Source organism: Spathaspora passalidarum, assembly GCF_000223485.1.
Source record: "Spathaspora passalidarum NRRL Y-27907 unplaced genomic scaffold SPAPAscaffold_2, whole genome shotgun sequence".
In the NCBI taxonomy this organism is placed as follows: domain Eukaryota; kingdom Fungi; phylum Ascomycota; class Pichiomycetes; order Serinales; family Debaryomycetaceae; genus Spathaspora; species Spathaspora passalidarum.
The window spans coordinates 1,217,807-1,230,215 of NW_006767426.1; the positions used below are offsets into that span (position 1 = coordinate 1,217,807).

General features: G+C 38.2%; 9 protein-coding genes across 9 annotated transcripts; 5 read left to right on the plus strand and 4 right to left on the minus strand. All coding sequences in view use genetic code 12, as the record gives it.

Moving 5' to 3' along the window:
- Positions 1 to 24: 24 nt before the first annotated feature.
- On the minus strand, positions 25 to 1,960 carry FUM11 (fumarase; the record flags this gene model as incomplete). Its single annotated transcript, XM_007373741.1, has 1 exon — positions 25 to 1,960. The coding sequence occupies one exon, from the start codon at positions 1,935 to 1,937 to the stop codon at positions 549 to 551; it is 1,389 nt and encodes a 462-aa protein (XP_007373803.1).
- RPR2 (ribonuclease P protein subunit) lies at positions 55 to 450 on the plus strand (the record flags this gene model as incomplete). The annotated part of the gene is made up of 1 exon (XM_007373742.1): positions 55 to 450. One exon carries the CDS (start codon positions 55 to 57, stop codon positions 448 to 450), a length of 396 nt encoding a protein of 131 aa, XP_007373804.1.
- Positions 1,961 to 2,299: 339 nt separating the features above from the next.
- On the minus strand, positions 2,300 to 2,818 carry MIM1 (Mim1p; the record flags this gene model as incomplete). Its single annotated transcript, XM_007373743.1, has 1 exon — positions 2,300 to 2,818. One exon carries the CDS (start codon positions 2,816 to 2,818, stop codon positions 2,300 to 2,302), a length of 519 nt encoding a protein of 172 aa, XP_007373805.1.
- Positions 2,819 to 2,906: 88 nt separating this feature from the next.
- On the minus strand, positions 2,907 to 4,446 carry HXK2 (hexokinase 2; the record flags this gene model as incomplete). Its single annotated transcript, XM_007373744.1, has 1 exon — positions 2,907 to 4,446. The coding sequence occupies one exon, from the start codon at positions 4,406 to 4,408 to the stop codon at positions 2,957 to 2,959; it is 1,452 nt and encodes a 483-aa protein (XP_007373806.1).
- A 301-nt stretch (positions 4,447 to 4,747) lies between these two features.
- SPAPADRAFT_59653 (uncharacterized protein) lies at positions 4,748 to 5,802 on the minus strand (the record flags this gene model as incomplete). The annotated part of the gene is made up of 1 exon (XM_007373745.1): positions 4,748 to 5,802. The coding sequence occupies one exon, from the start codon at positions 5,773 to 5,775 to the stop codon at positions 5,050 to 5,052; it is 726 nt and encodes a 241-aa protein (XP_007373807.1).
- Positions 5,803 to 5,864: 62 nt separating this feature from the next.
- GPI2 (phosphatidylinositol N-acetylglucosaminyltransferase) lies at positions 5,865 to 6,890 on the plus strand (the record flags this gene model as incomplete). Its single annotated transcript, XM_007373746.1, has 1 exon — positions 5,865 to 6,890. The coding sequence occupies one exon, from the start codon at positions 5,897 to 5,899 to the stop codon at positions 6,860 to 6,862; it is 966 nt and encodes a 321-aa protein (XP_007373808.1).
- A 160-nt stretch (positions 6,891 to 7,050) lies between these two features.
- Positions 7,051 to 9,399, plus strand: SPAPADRAFT_134515 (chromatin modification protein; the record flags this gene model as incomplete). Its single annotated transcript, XM_007373747.1, has 1 exon — positions 7,051 to 9,399. One exon carries the CDS (start codon positions 7,051 to 7,053, stop codon positions 9,397 to 9,399), a length of 2,349 nt encoding a protein of 782 aa, XP_007373809.1.
- Positions 9,400 to 10,375: 976 nt separating this feature from the next.
- RBR1 (Rbr1p) lies at positions 10,376 to 11,349 on the plus strand (the record flags this gene model as incomplete). Its single annotated transcript, XM_007373748.1, has 1 exon — positions 10,376 to 11,349. One exon carries the CDS (start codon positions 10,424 to 10,426, stop codon positions 11,009 to 11,011), a length of 588 nt encoding a protein of 195 aa, XP_007373810.1.
- A 351-nt stretch (positions 11,350 to 11,700) lies between these two features.
- SPAPADRAFT_59658 (uncharacterized protein) lies at positions 11,701 to 12,305 on the plus strand (the record flags this gene model as incomplete). The annotated part of the gene is made up of 1 exon (XM_007373749.1): positions 11,701 to 12,305. One exon carries the CDS (start codon positions 11,741 to 11,743, stop codon positions 11,936 to 11,938), a length of 198 nt encoding a protein of 65 aa, XP_007373811.1.
- Between the last annotated feature and the right edge of the window lie 104 nt (positions 12,306 to 12,409).

Consider the following 12,409-nt stretch of genomic DNA (forward strand, 5'->3'; position numbering starts at 1 on the left):
AAAATTATCTGTGCATCTGGAAACTATATAATAGAAGAGTAAGAGTTTACCATCATGGCCAAGAAAGACAACAAGAAAAAGAACAATGCAAAGAATGTACCACATAGAGATAACTATGCTCGAATATCATACTTGTACCAACTTTCAAATCATTTAACGTTATCCCATCCTGCTCTAGCCAGAGGGCTAGCAAGAAATATGGATTTAGTAGGCAAGAAAACTGTCCTGAAATCATCACCACTTCTAAAGAGAACTATATGTAAACAATGCCAAAGCATGCTTATTCCTGGATTGACTATGACTATGTATGTGGAGAATCTTTCCAAACAAAAACTGCCTATTAATGATGTGCTAGTATGGAAGTGTACTTGCGGAAAATGCAGGAGGTTCCCCGTAGGTAAAGGAGAGTATGTTGTGTTTCCAGATAGAAATGGTGTACGAATAGATTAAATTTTCTACTGATGACAAAAGAAATAATGTAAATTTAATAATACCATGGTTATATACATAGTTAGGAATAATCAAATACAAAAGTGTCAATTGGACAGTTAAGCTCTTGGACCAATCATCTTTTCAGGTCTAACCCATTCATCAAACTCTTCTGAAGTCAACATACCTAATTCCAAACAAGATTCCTTAAGTGTAATACCCTTCTTGTGAGCATTCTTGGCGACTTTCAGGGCATTGTCGTAACCAATCTTTGGGTTCAATGCTGTAACCAACATCAAGGATTCATTCAACACCTTATGGATCTTTTCCTTGTTTGCAATAATACCTTCAACACAATTTATTCTGAATGATTTAGAAGCATCAGCCAATAATCTAACTGAGTTTAATAAATTGTAGGCCATGACCGGTTTGAACACATTAAGTTCGAATTGACCTGAAGCACCCGAGAAAGTGATGGTGGTGTGGTTACCCATGACTTGAGCACATACCATAGTCATGGCTTCACATTGGGTAGGATTAACTTTACCAGGCATGATTGAAGAACCTGGTTCATTTTCAGGTAACAGCAATTCACCATATCCACATCTTGGACCGGAACCAAGGTATCTGATATCTTGGGCAATTTTGAAAAGGGAAACGGCAAGGGTGTTGAGAGCACCTGAGGCTTCGACAAAGGCATCATGGGCAGCAAGAGCTTCGAACTTGTTTGGAGCAGTTTGGAAATCCAAACCGGTGATTTGAGAAACTTCTTGGGCTACTTTAGCATCAAATCCAACTCTGGTGTTAAGACCAGTACCCACAGCAGTACCACCTTGAGCTAAAAGGGAAAGTCTTGGTAAGGTTTGTTCAACTCTAGCAATACCATAAGTTAACTGTTGGACGTATCCCGAGAATTCTTGACCTAAAGTTAAGGGAGTGGCATCTTGTAAATGAGTTCTACCAATCTTGATAATATCATTGAATTCTTTACTTTTGGATGCGAATTCATCTCTTAATGCGGTTAATTTAGGTAACAAGTTCTCGACAATTTCGGTAACGGCAGCAATGTGCATGACGGTAGGAAAAGTATCATTTGAAGATTGCGACATGTTGACATGGTCATTTGGATGAACTGGTTTTTTCAGTCCAATAGTTCCACCCAAAAGTTCAATTGCACGGTTAGCAATGACTTCATTGGCATTCATGTTGGATTGAGTACCTGACCCAGTTTGATAAATGACAAGGGGGAAATTGTCGTTGAATTTCCCGTCAATCACTTCAGTAGCTGCTTCTTTAATAGCACCGGCTAATTTAGGATCAAGATCTCCATAGGATTCATTGACGATGGCAGCAGCTTTTTTCAAGACTCCAAATGCTCTAATGATTGGAATTGGCATTTTAATATCACCAATTTCGAAATTGGTGAAGGATCTTTGTGTTTGTGCCCCCCAGTACTTGTCGGCGGGGACTTCCATTTCTCCAAAGGCATCAGATTCAATACGTGACATGTTGGGTTGGGTCAATTGGTTGTAAAAAGAATAAAAATTTCAAGATCCTTTTTTCCTGAAATATGTCCAATATATATTTCGCATTATAATTCCGATGTGGTCGGGATACCATCCCGGGAAGACTAATAAACTTTTAGTGACTTCGCCGGGGGGTAATACTCCATTAAAATTGTTATAAGAAGCACCTTTTTAAATTCTTTTTCCCAAATAAAGGTGAAACCATCCCTGTTTTTCATGCTTTACAGTACTCAAGATTTATTGCATTTACTATGTAAAAGCTAATAGCTCTATAAGTTCATAGACATACCCGATTATTTTATTCTTATATACAAATTATTGAGTTTTGAAAACAACGAAATCACTCACAAAAACCTTGAAGTCAGCAGCTGCAGTTGTTGTTGTTGTTGTTGTTGACGTTCTTGTTCTCTTTTTCTCACCCTGCCTTCTGGTTCCACTTTAGCACCAAGCCAACCATATCTAAACCCAACTTCATGAGCCAATATCTCACCAAACCCCAACATCATTCCGTTAATGAATGGCAACACTAAATTGATCGCACCCTTTTGTAAAATCAGCCAGACATTAACTTCATACACACTTCCTTCACTTTCCTCCTCCTCCTCCTCTTCTATTCTACTTTGCTCAATCAACTCTTCAGTATGTAACACGTCTGAATCATTGACAAGTTGATCTGAAGAAAGTTGAGCGCGGAGAACAGTCAAGTCGTTGGCTTCAGTAAGGGCGTCGACCGCAAATACGTCGTCCCTGATTGTGTCTGCAAGGGTATATATTTCCTTGACTTCATCTGAAGTTGTGTCTATCTCAATTGGAGTAGACTCCGATTGAGGTGGTGTGATTGGTTTCTGGGTGTATTCAGACATTGTAGGGGCAAATGGTTACAGCAATTGGTGATGATTCAACTTTTCGGTGGCTAATTTTTTTTTACACCAGAAAAATTACACTGTTAGGCTATCTGAAATTGCACCTTTTATTTATACTATACAAACAACAACAGCTACTTACACGGCTAATCCTACAGACTTTCCTTGCTTCAATCTCTTTTCAGTTAATGCAGAGATAACAGCTGCACCAACACCAGATCCATCTTCAGCTGCAACAATAGTAATTGGGTCTTCTTCATCGTCCTTCCATTGGAAAATATCTCTCAAAGCTTTGGCAGCACGAACTTTAAAGTCAGGATACTTGTTGTACACACTACCATCAGCAGCACAATGGCCCTTTGTGTATCCTCTCTTTTTACAAATGGCAGCAATACCACATACTGACAATCTAGCAGATCTTTCCCCAATCAATTCACAAACTCTTCGTATAACCTTGCGTTCAGGTACGGTAGTTTCAATAGACAAGACTTCCATAAATACGTCATACACTTCCAGCAAGTTTTCAAATGGATCTTCTTCAATTCTGGCTGGGAATGAGGTATCCATGATATACGCTTGATGTAATTTGGTCAAATCTTGTCCTTTAAAGATGAGTTGTTTTTCTTCAGCCAATTCAAGCAAGACCAATCTTAAGATTTCACCCAAGTAATAACCAGAATTCATCTTTTCAAATGATTGTTGACCTGGCTTTGGTGATTCCAAATCAATTTGAACATCGTATTTAGTTCTTGGGAGAACTACCAATTCATTGTCAAATGCACCATATTCACAGTTGATAGCCATTGGCGAGTCAGGTGCAATATCATCAGAAAGTTTGCCTTGTAATTTAGGAATATCCTTGACTATTTCGTAATAAGCACCATTGACACCTGTACCGAAAATCAATCCCATGATTGTTTCTGGATCAGTGTACATGGAAGCCACAAGTGTACCTGTAGTATCGTTGATCAATGCGACTACATCAATAGGTACACCAACTTTCTTGATTGCCTTTTGCAACATTGGAACCACATCGTGTCCTTCCACATCATTGATATCCCAACCTTTAGTCCAACGTTGTAAAACCCCTTCATTGATCTTGTTTTGAGAAGCAGGATAACTGAATGTAAACCCTAATGGCAATTCAGAATCACACCCTTCTGGGTACACCTCTTCGACAAACTTCTTTAAACAATCAGCAATGAAATCCCAAAGCTGTTCACTAGTAGCAGTACGCATGTATCCTGGCAATGGATACTTGGATTGAGTAGTATCGAAATCGCGATTACCTCCCAATCTGACAAGAACGACACGAAGATTAGTTCCCCCTAAATCAATGGCCAAATAGTCACCTTTTTCCTTACCAGTAGGACAATCCATAACCCAACCCGGGATCATAGGAATATTCCCGCCGGCCACAGACAAACCCTTTTCCAATTCGTTGATGAAGTGAGCGACAATTTCTCGGAGTTTGTCAGGTGATACTGTAAATTGAGTTTCAAGAGACTTGAGTTCTGCAAGTAATACATCGGGGACATCCGTGAATGTACCTTTACGATGAGCAGGAGCTTTTGGACCTAAGTGAACCATAGCGTATGTTACTTCAGAGTAATTATAGAAAGTATCACGGGAATTGAAATGTGTGAAAAAATTATGAAAAATTCTGGTTAATTTATACGACAATAATTTTGTGATATTGAGCTTTGTGTGTTTTCCCGAGATACGTTTCAGTTGCTCCATTTGGCAGAACAGAAAATATTTTCACCGTGCAACATTGGGTTGTGTTTTTCCGTAAAGACATAACATTCATGTTGCAACCAATCTCCTCCTCATTTCGTTTCATATATCACAAATTAGTACAAACTTTAATTCTGCTTGAATCAAGATACATTTGCTAAGTGAGGAGAGATCTTAGGTTTAAGAATTTGCGAGAAATGCGGCGAGCACTTGCATAACACCCAACTGGTTACGCTAATATATTTCTATAAACCATACGCGACATCAGTAATAGTCACTAGCCCACAGCAAAGACAAGCTAGGGACCCCTGCTTTTTCTAAAGTGCTTCCAGAAACACAAATTATATGGTTTGGAACTACTGGCAACAAAAACTTAGTCCTATATATACAGCCAACTTCCAATAGCTTTAGTCTTTCCAAGAGTGGAAATTACTTTTTCAGATTGCAACATCCACTCAATATGCATGCAATCGCCATATAGTACTGAAATTACATCACCAGATCTCTCTTGTACTCTCATCAAATTGCTTCATTGATTCTCCCAAAACTTGCAAATCCTGTTTAATTTCCAGCACATATTGATTCACATCATCAAAGTTTTGCTTTTTATATATAGTCTGATTCTTAAGTTCCAAATCATCCTCTTTGAAAAACACATTAATCTTCTCTTGCTGACGCTTTTTATGTTCAAATGCATCTTTGCTTTCTTCATTTTCATGCACGATATTCTCTTCATCTAATAGATTGCCCGAACTTTGTCTTACTGGCGCCATTCTACTTAAGTGATACAACTGTTTCTGGTGTTCACTTGCATCCAAATCAGAAAAATGTTGAGTAGACATTGTCTCCAATAACTTATTCTGCGACTGCTTCAACTTTGATAACTCTTCATTAAACTTATCATTAAAGAATGACCCTCTATTCCGTACTTCACTTGCCATGTTCCGCACGTCATCCAATACATCAATCTGTGTCCATAATAAGTCCAGGTATGTTGCACTGGGTTTGGCACTAGGGATCTTGTCCATAGTTACTATACTTTGTGATTCTGCATTGGTGGCAGCAATGTATGGATCAGTGGTACCTGTGTTTGTTCGTGATAGGTATCGGTCACTGGCCCCACCCAGAGTAGTACGTCTGAATGTATTATTGGAATGGATGGACGCGGGATATGCTGTACGTGGAACTCCCAACTTAGAGCTATCTCGTGTTGGCTGCATGGTGTATGAGTTGTAGCTTATCAGGTGTAGTATGTAATATTTTTAGGCAGGTCTCATTTTTTTTTGTTTGTATTCTTGTGATTTGAACCGGACAGCATAAGCAGAAAACAGACAACACTACATGAACATTGAAACTACATCCATTGGTAGTATCACTCCAAAGAGTTTGTCTCCACAGTCTTCACCTAAATCACCTATACGACATAGGAAGTACCTTTCCATACCTTCATCGCCACGACTAGGAAAACTCCCACCATGGAAGAAGCTCCTCTATTTAAAGCAACCCTATCCGGATAACTACACCGACAAATCGTTCTTATCACAACTTAAACGAAACACAACTGTTGCCAAATATTCTTACGTGAAGCTAGTTGAGGATTTCTCACTCATCATATTCTACATATCATGTATACTACTCGTGATTCTTATATTCATTGGCATTTACGTTCATAACTGGGACCCAACATGGTTCACTATCACAACCAGTGTCATAACCTTTTTCAGTTTTATGTTTCTTTCCAATAGCTACATGATAAACATGAAATCATTCATCCTCATCATTCTCATGCTATTCATGGTCTCCCCGATCCTTGAATCACTTACAAAATCAACATCATCAGACTCGATTTGGGCTATATCATTCACGCTATGCATTGCCAATGCAGTATTCCACGAATACTCAATGAGTTCAGCCCAGCGGAAAATCAAACCCCATAGACCAATTATATCGACAAACATATCACTTTCTAATGCCATCGTCCTTGCATCACGGTTATCGTCTACGAACGAAGTATTTCAATTTGTGCTTTTTGCAGTCCAGATAAATATCTTACTTCCATTGTTTGACGCAAAATTGCTACAATTAAACTATAAGAAACTTCATTGGACTATTGTGATAACGTCCTTTATTCTTGTCGATGTATTGATGTATAAATTGTTAAATTACAAATTCATGGTATATTGGAACATTGCAGCAATGGGATTGGTAGTGATTATGCCAGGATATTTCTTATCACTTCAGAGATACAAGAATGAATTACAAGGACCCTGGGATACCGCCAAACCCATTCTTAATAGAGGTAGATAGCATAGTTAATACTAATAGTAATGTCGCAATGTCGTAAAAAATGTCGTGTGATTTGTTTTTTGCGGCATGAACCAACAAAAAAAAATACTGGATTTGAAAAACCCATGCATAGCACTGTATACATTAAAGCTTCGATCGAAACACGACCATCATCAATCTGTATTAGTTCAGATCTTCCAATTTACACAATGGCTGGTGAAAAAACAGATCAATCAGATGCTCAACAAGTACATTTAGACCAACAATCACCTGTACAGCAACAAGCTCGACCAACAACAAATCAACCTGGTGGTGGTAGTGGTGGTGGTAACCCAACGACAGGCGGAACAGCTCCTGCTCAAGCCAGACCACAACAGGCTCGTGGTAACCAACCCCAATATTCCCAAGCTGACTTGAACAGAATCGTATTGGAATACCTTAACAAGAAGGGATACCATCGTACTGAATCCATGCTTCGTTTAGAAAGCACAAATACGCCTACTCCATCTGTGGCTCCAGTTACCCCATCCACCACTGCATTAGCCAGCCCGGGTGAGTTGGACGGGAAGAAGGAAAAAGTTCTCAAAGATAAGTTGTCTCGAAATGAACGCGAGTTACGAGAATTACGTGAGAAACAACTGAAGATTGAACGTGAATTGAGAGAAACTAAGGATCGTGAAGTAAGATTGGCCAAGGAGAAGGACTTGCAAGGATTACGTGAGTTGGAGCAAAAGAAGAAAAGAGAAAGTGATCCAGCGATATATACTACCGCTTATTCTATGTTGAGACGCTGGGTTGATTCCAGTTTGGATTTATATAAGCCGGAATTGTCTCGTGTATTGTATCCTTTATTTATTCATTGTTTCTTAGAATTAATTTCTAAAGGGTATGATACTGATGCAAAGAAATTTTTCGATAAGTTTAAATCAGACCATTTGATCTTGCATGGTGTGGAAGTTAGCAAGTTTGCTGGATTGGCCTTGCCTGAACATTTAGAAGAGAATGAATTGGCCGTGGCTTATCGTAATCACAAGTACAGGATCTTGGTTTCTAAAACATCATTGAATTTATTACTTTATTTCCTTCATGAAAACGAGGCCGTTGGTGGTGGGATTTTAATTAGAATCATCAATCAATACTTAGATCCTGTCATCTCGATAAACAGACCGGATAAGGTTGACCGTGAAGGTGAAGCCAATCCCGAAGAAGGTATCCCTGAATATGTCACCGATACAAACGAGGTTGAAAAATTTAACGAACAAGGAGTGAAGTTAGGAAAATTACCAATTGATCCTGACGTTCAAAAGGAAATTGAAGCTGAATTAAAAATCAAAGATGAGAAAATAGAACCTGTAAACGGGAAAACCTTGACAGAAGAATTCCAGGAAATGACTAAACCAGACCAGGACTCCCCTGCTAGAGAATCTCTTCCATTACCACTTAAAGACCATGGAGATATCCGAAGAATGATTTTAGAAGTGGAAGATTCAAGATCAAAAATTAAACTTGGTTCCATTCAAGCTAGTGCTCCTTCTGTCTGTATGTACACTTTCCACAACACAAACAATGACATGACATGCATAGATTTTAATGACGATTCAAACATGGTCGCTGCTGGGTTCCATGACAGTTATATCAAATTATGGAGTTTAGACGGTAAACCATTAAAATCGGTTTTCAAAAAGGATCGCCATCGTCATGAAAATACCAGAAAGTTAATTGGCCATAGTGGACCAGTATATGGTGTTTCATTTTCCCCAGATAATAAGTTCTTATTGTCTGCCTCCGAGGATAAGACTGTCAGATTGTGGTCGTTGGACACATACACTGCTCTTGTATCTTACAAAGGTCACAATCAACCAATTTGGGATGTGAAATTCTCACCATTAGGACACTATTTTGCTACAGCATCCCACGACCAAACTGCAAGATTATGGGCTACCGACCACATATATCCATTAAGAATCTTTGCTGGACACATAAACGATGTTGACTGTGTTGAATTCCATCCTAATTCCAATTACGTTTTCACTGGGTCAAGTGACAAGACGTGCAGAATGTGGGATGTCCAAACTGGTCATTGTGTACGTATATTCATGGGTCACACAAATCCAGTCAACTGTATAGCTGTTTCGCCAGATGGAAGATGGCTTGCTAGTGCCGGTGAAGATAGTGTTGTTAACTTATGGGATATTGGTACAGGAAGAAGACTCAAGACTATGAAGGGTCACGGAAGATCTTCAATCTACAGTCTTGCTTTCTCGCGTGATGGTTCAGTGCTAGTTAGTGGCAGTGCCGACAATAGTGTTAGAGTATGGGATGTTAAGAGGAATACAAACGATGCCGGTCCAGAACCAGAGGCATTCTCGTTACTAGGTGATGGTAAGACAGATAACACTACCACAGCTAATGGCAAACCATCTGAAAAGGTGAATAAGAAAGAAATTATCGCTACTAGTGATCACATGACTGCTTATTTCACCAAAAAGACACCAGTTTATAAAGTGCATTTTACAAGACGGAACTTATGTCTTGCTGGTGGTGCATTTTCAGGATGAGGGGTTGTATAATTAATTTGTTTGTATGTAATATATCTTAATCAATTTTTTTGCATAAACGCGTCTGTGTAGTTAATCCGGGCACATAGGCGCATGTCATCATCATTCATTTTTTAGAACTAGGCTATGTCGTTAAACTTTTTGTGACAAAAATGTTGTTTCTATTTTTGCATGTAGAAATTTATTTTTAAAATATTTTCATGTGTTGTAAATACGATGACGGTATTGAAGTGACGAAACCTCAAGCAACCAGTTAAACATGATCTGGATTCCAAATGCCAAGTAAATATGACGTTTTATTCGTATTTCTTAAAATAGTCATGTACGATTAATAATTCTAGATCATTACGCCCTGACCAAAATTATTTTTAGCCGATGCGGCAATTTTTAAGGTTTTTCAGTACTATGATATCATGGAATAAACAAGAGAATACCACGACAATAAAGAGGATGCTCACCCAGCCTTGTTAGAATATATCAATTCTCACGCAGAGAAGATCACCTCCCTTCCTCCCCACACACACGACTAACAATTCCATGTTGTGGCCTGGAATTTGACACCTGTTCTAGAAAATAAATTAGACGAAATTGGTGAAATAACACTAAATCGGTCCGTACCACAAAAAAAAAAACCTGAAGCATGACTTTTGATTGTGGCTGAATTTCAATTTGAAACGTTAACAATAAGAAACAAGTATAACCGCTTTTTCCAATAGTCTACTGCATAGCCATTATAATCATTGTTGTAAAGGTAACATATTATATCATTATGTCACTCCAGATTTTCATTTCAAAATATTTTTTGAACTAAGCTACGTTCTTTGCATCCTGCATGCGAAGTAAAAAATGTATAGCGCTATGATTTAGTATCCGAACACTACATTTTCCCCTTCTAGGTAATATTCGTGTACGTGAATATTGAAAATTCCATGGCTTTATAAATAGGTTGAGGAATCCCCCCCCCACAACTATTCATATGAAGAAAAATAATTTCTCACTTCTACTAAAAACTATTAATCCAGTCATGAAGGTTTCATCTACTTTACTCGTTGTTGCAGCTACCACTTCTGTCTACGCTTTAGACCTTTCTGATATTAAATCAGCCGTGACTAACGCTGCTGCCGATGCCCAATCTCATATTACTAGTATCGCTGGTGAAGCTAAGACTGCTATTACTAGTATCGCTGGTGAAGCTAAGACTGACATTACCAGTGTTGCTGGTAATGCTGCTTCTCACATTACCAGTGCTGCAGCTGTAGCCAAGACTGGTATTACTAGTGTTGCTGGTGACGCTAAATCTGCTATTACAAGTGTTGCCGAAAACGCCAAATCTCATATCACTAGTGCTGCTGCTGATGCCAAATCAGATATTACTAGTGCTGCATCTGTCGCCAAGACTGGTGTTACTAGTGTTGCCTCTGATGCTAAGTCAGGAATCACCAGTGTTGCCTCTGATGCCAGATCTGTTGCTACTAGTCTTGCTTCTAAAGCTGAAACAGCTGCTGCAGATGCCACCTCCGCCACCTCCGCCACCACTACCACCACCACCAATGGTGCTGCTGCTGTTGGTGTCGCTGGTGGTATGTTTGCTCTTGGTCTTTTATTATTATAAAAATTCAATTCTCTCTTTGTCTAATTAATATTAAATATAAGTCACATATAATGTACAATTTAGATGTTTAATTTAGTTAATTGGTAGTAGATTCTCCAACACCATCGTTAAGAAGCCAGCGTATATGTCTCAATCCGGGTAATAATACTGATGTGCTTAGCCACATTTATGCTTTTGGAAAATACACCCCCCCTCTCTAAAATACCTAATTATAACTGAACACCCTGCCACGTTTCTATTTCTGTTTAGTGTATCATAGTGAAATTATTTTGAAACATGAGTTCCTCATATATGACTAGATTATGACTTCATTGGTTCCCATGAAAAATTCTTGTTGCGAAAAAGAAACTTTTCAATTTACGGTGATATTTTTAACAATATATATATATATATATATATATGACGTCGTCGTATAGCAAAGATAAATAATATTATTTGTAATTACGTTCACTTTCGCTCATGTAAGTATGTTCCATCATTGTGCCTTAAAATAGATTCTTGGCACCGTTCATAGAGAAGTGAGTTTGGTAGATAATTCTAAATACGGAAATATTTCACTCTACAACACGATGATGATGCTGTATGAATAATAATTACATCAAACCACATCACGCAATTGTGATATTATCTGAAGTATTTATAACGAGATAATTCCCTTCTAATACAGCCTGGAAGAAAGACTTCCAATTAATGAAGTTGTCATTGTCGTTTTATTTAATTAGTATATTCATGTTCCTGCATATTGCAATTGCAAGTCACACGACATTTGTTGATGGTGTTGGTGGATTTTATCAATTTGCTAGCGAATCTGCTTCAAATCAAATAGCGACCGATACAGCCACCGAGCCACAAAAGAATGGCGCAGGAAAGGTCAATGCTCGTAATAGTGGATTTATGATGGTTTTGGCATTCATAGGCTTACTATAAAGTTTGGAATCTATATAGATTGTATTTCAATGGAGGTATAATACTGGTATTTTAGATTCATTGATATTTAGTTAACACAAAGAATACATAGAAAGAATTTATCAAGAATAACATTAAGATATTTGTAAATTCCAACAGGAAAAGTTTCAAATTCACAATCACGAGACTCTTTGACACTTAATATACTGTATTGGGCCTCAGAGCACAGAGGTTCAAAGTTGAAGGGTCAACTCTGAAAGTTCTCCCCTTATGGAAACAAGATTTATTTTTAGAGGTAACTAGTAGATCTGGATAGTAATAAAAATTGAAAAATTATAGGGTTTTTGCACGCCAATTTTACCGCTATACATACTATGTAATTTGATTAATTAAAGATTCAACAAACCTTCTATAATTAGATAAATTGAAAGGGGGGGCATGCTACTTTATGTAAGGTTTAGATGGGGGCGCAGTTGGGTGGGTGGATGGGTG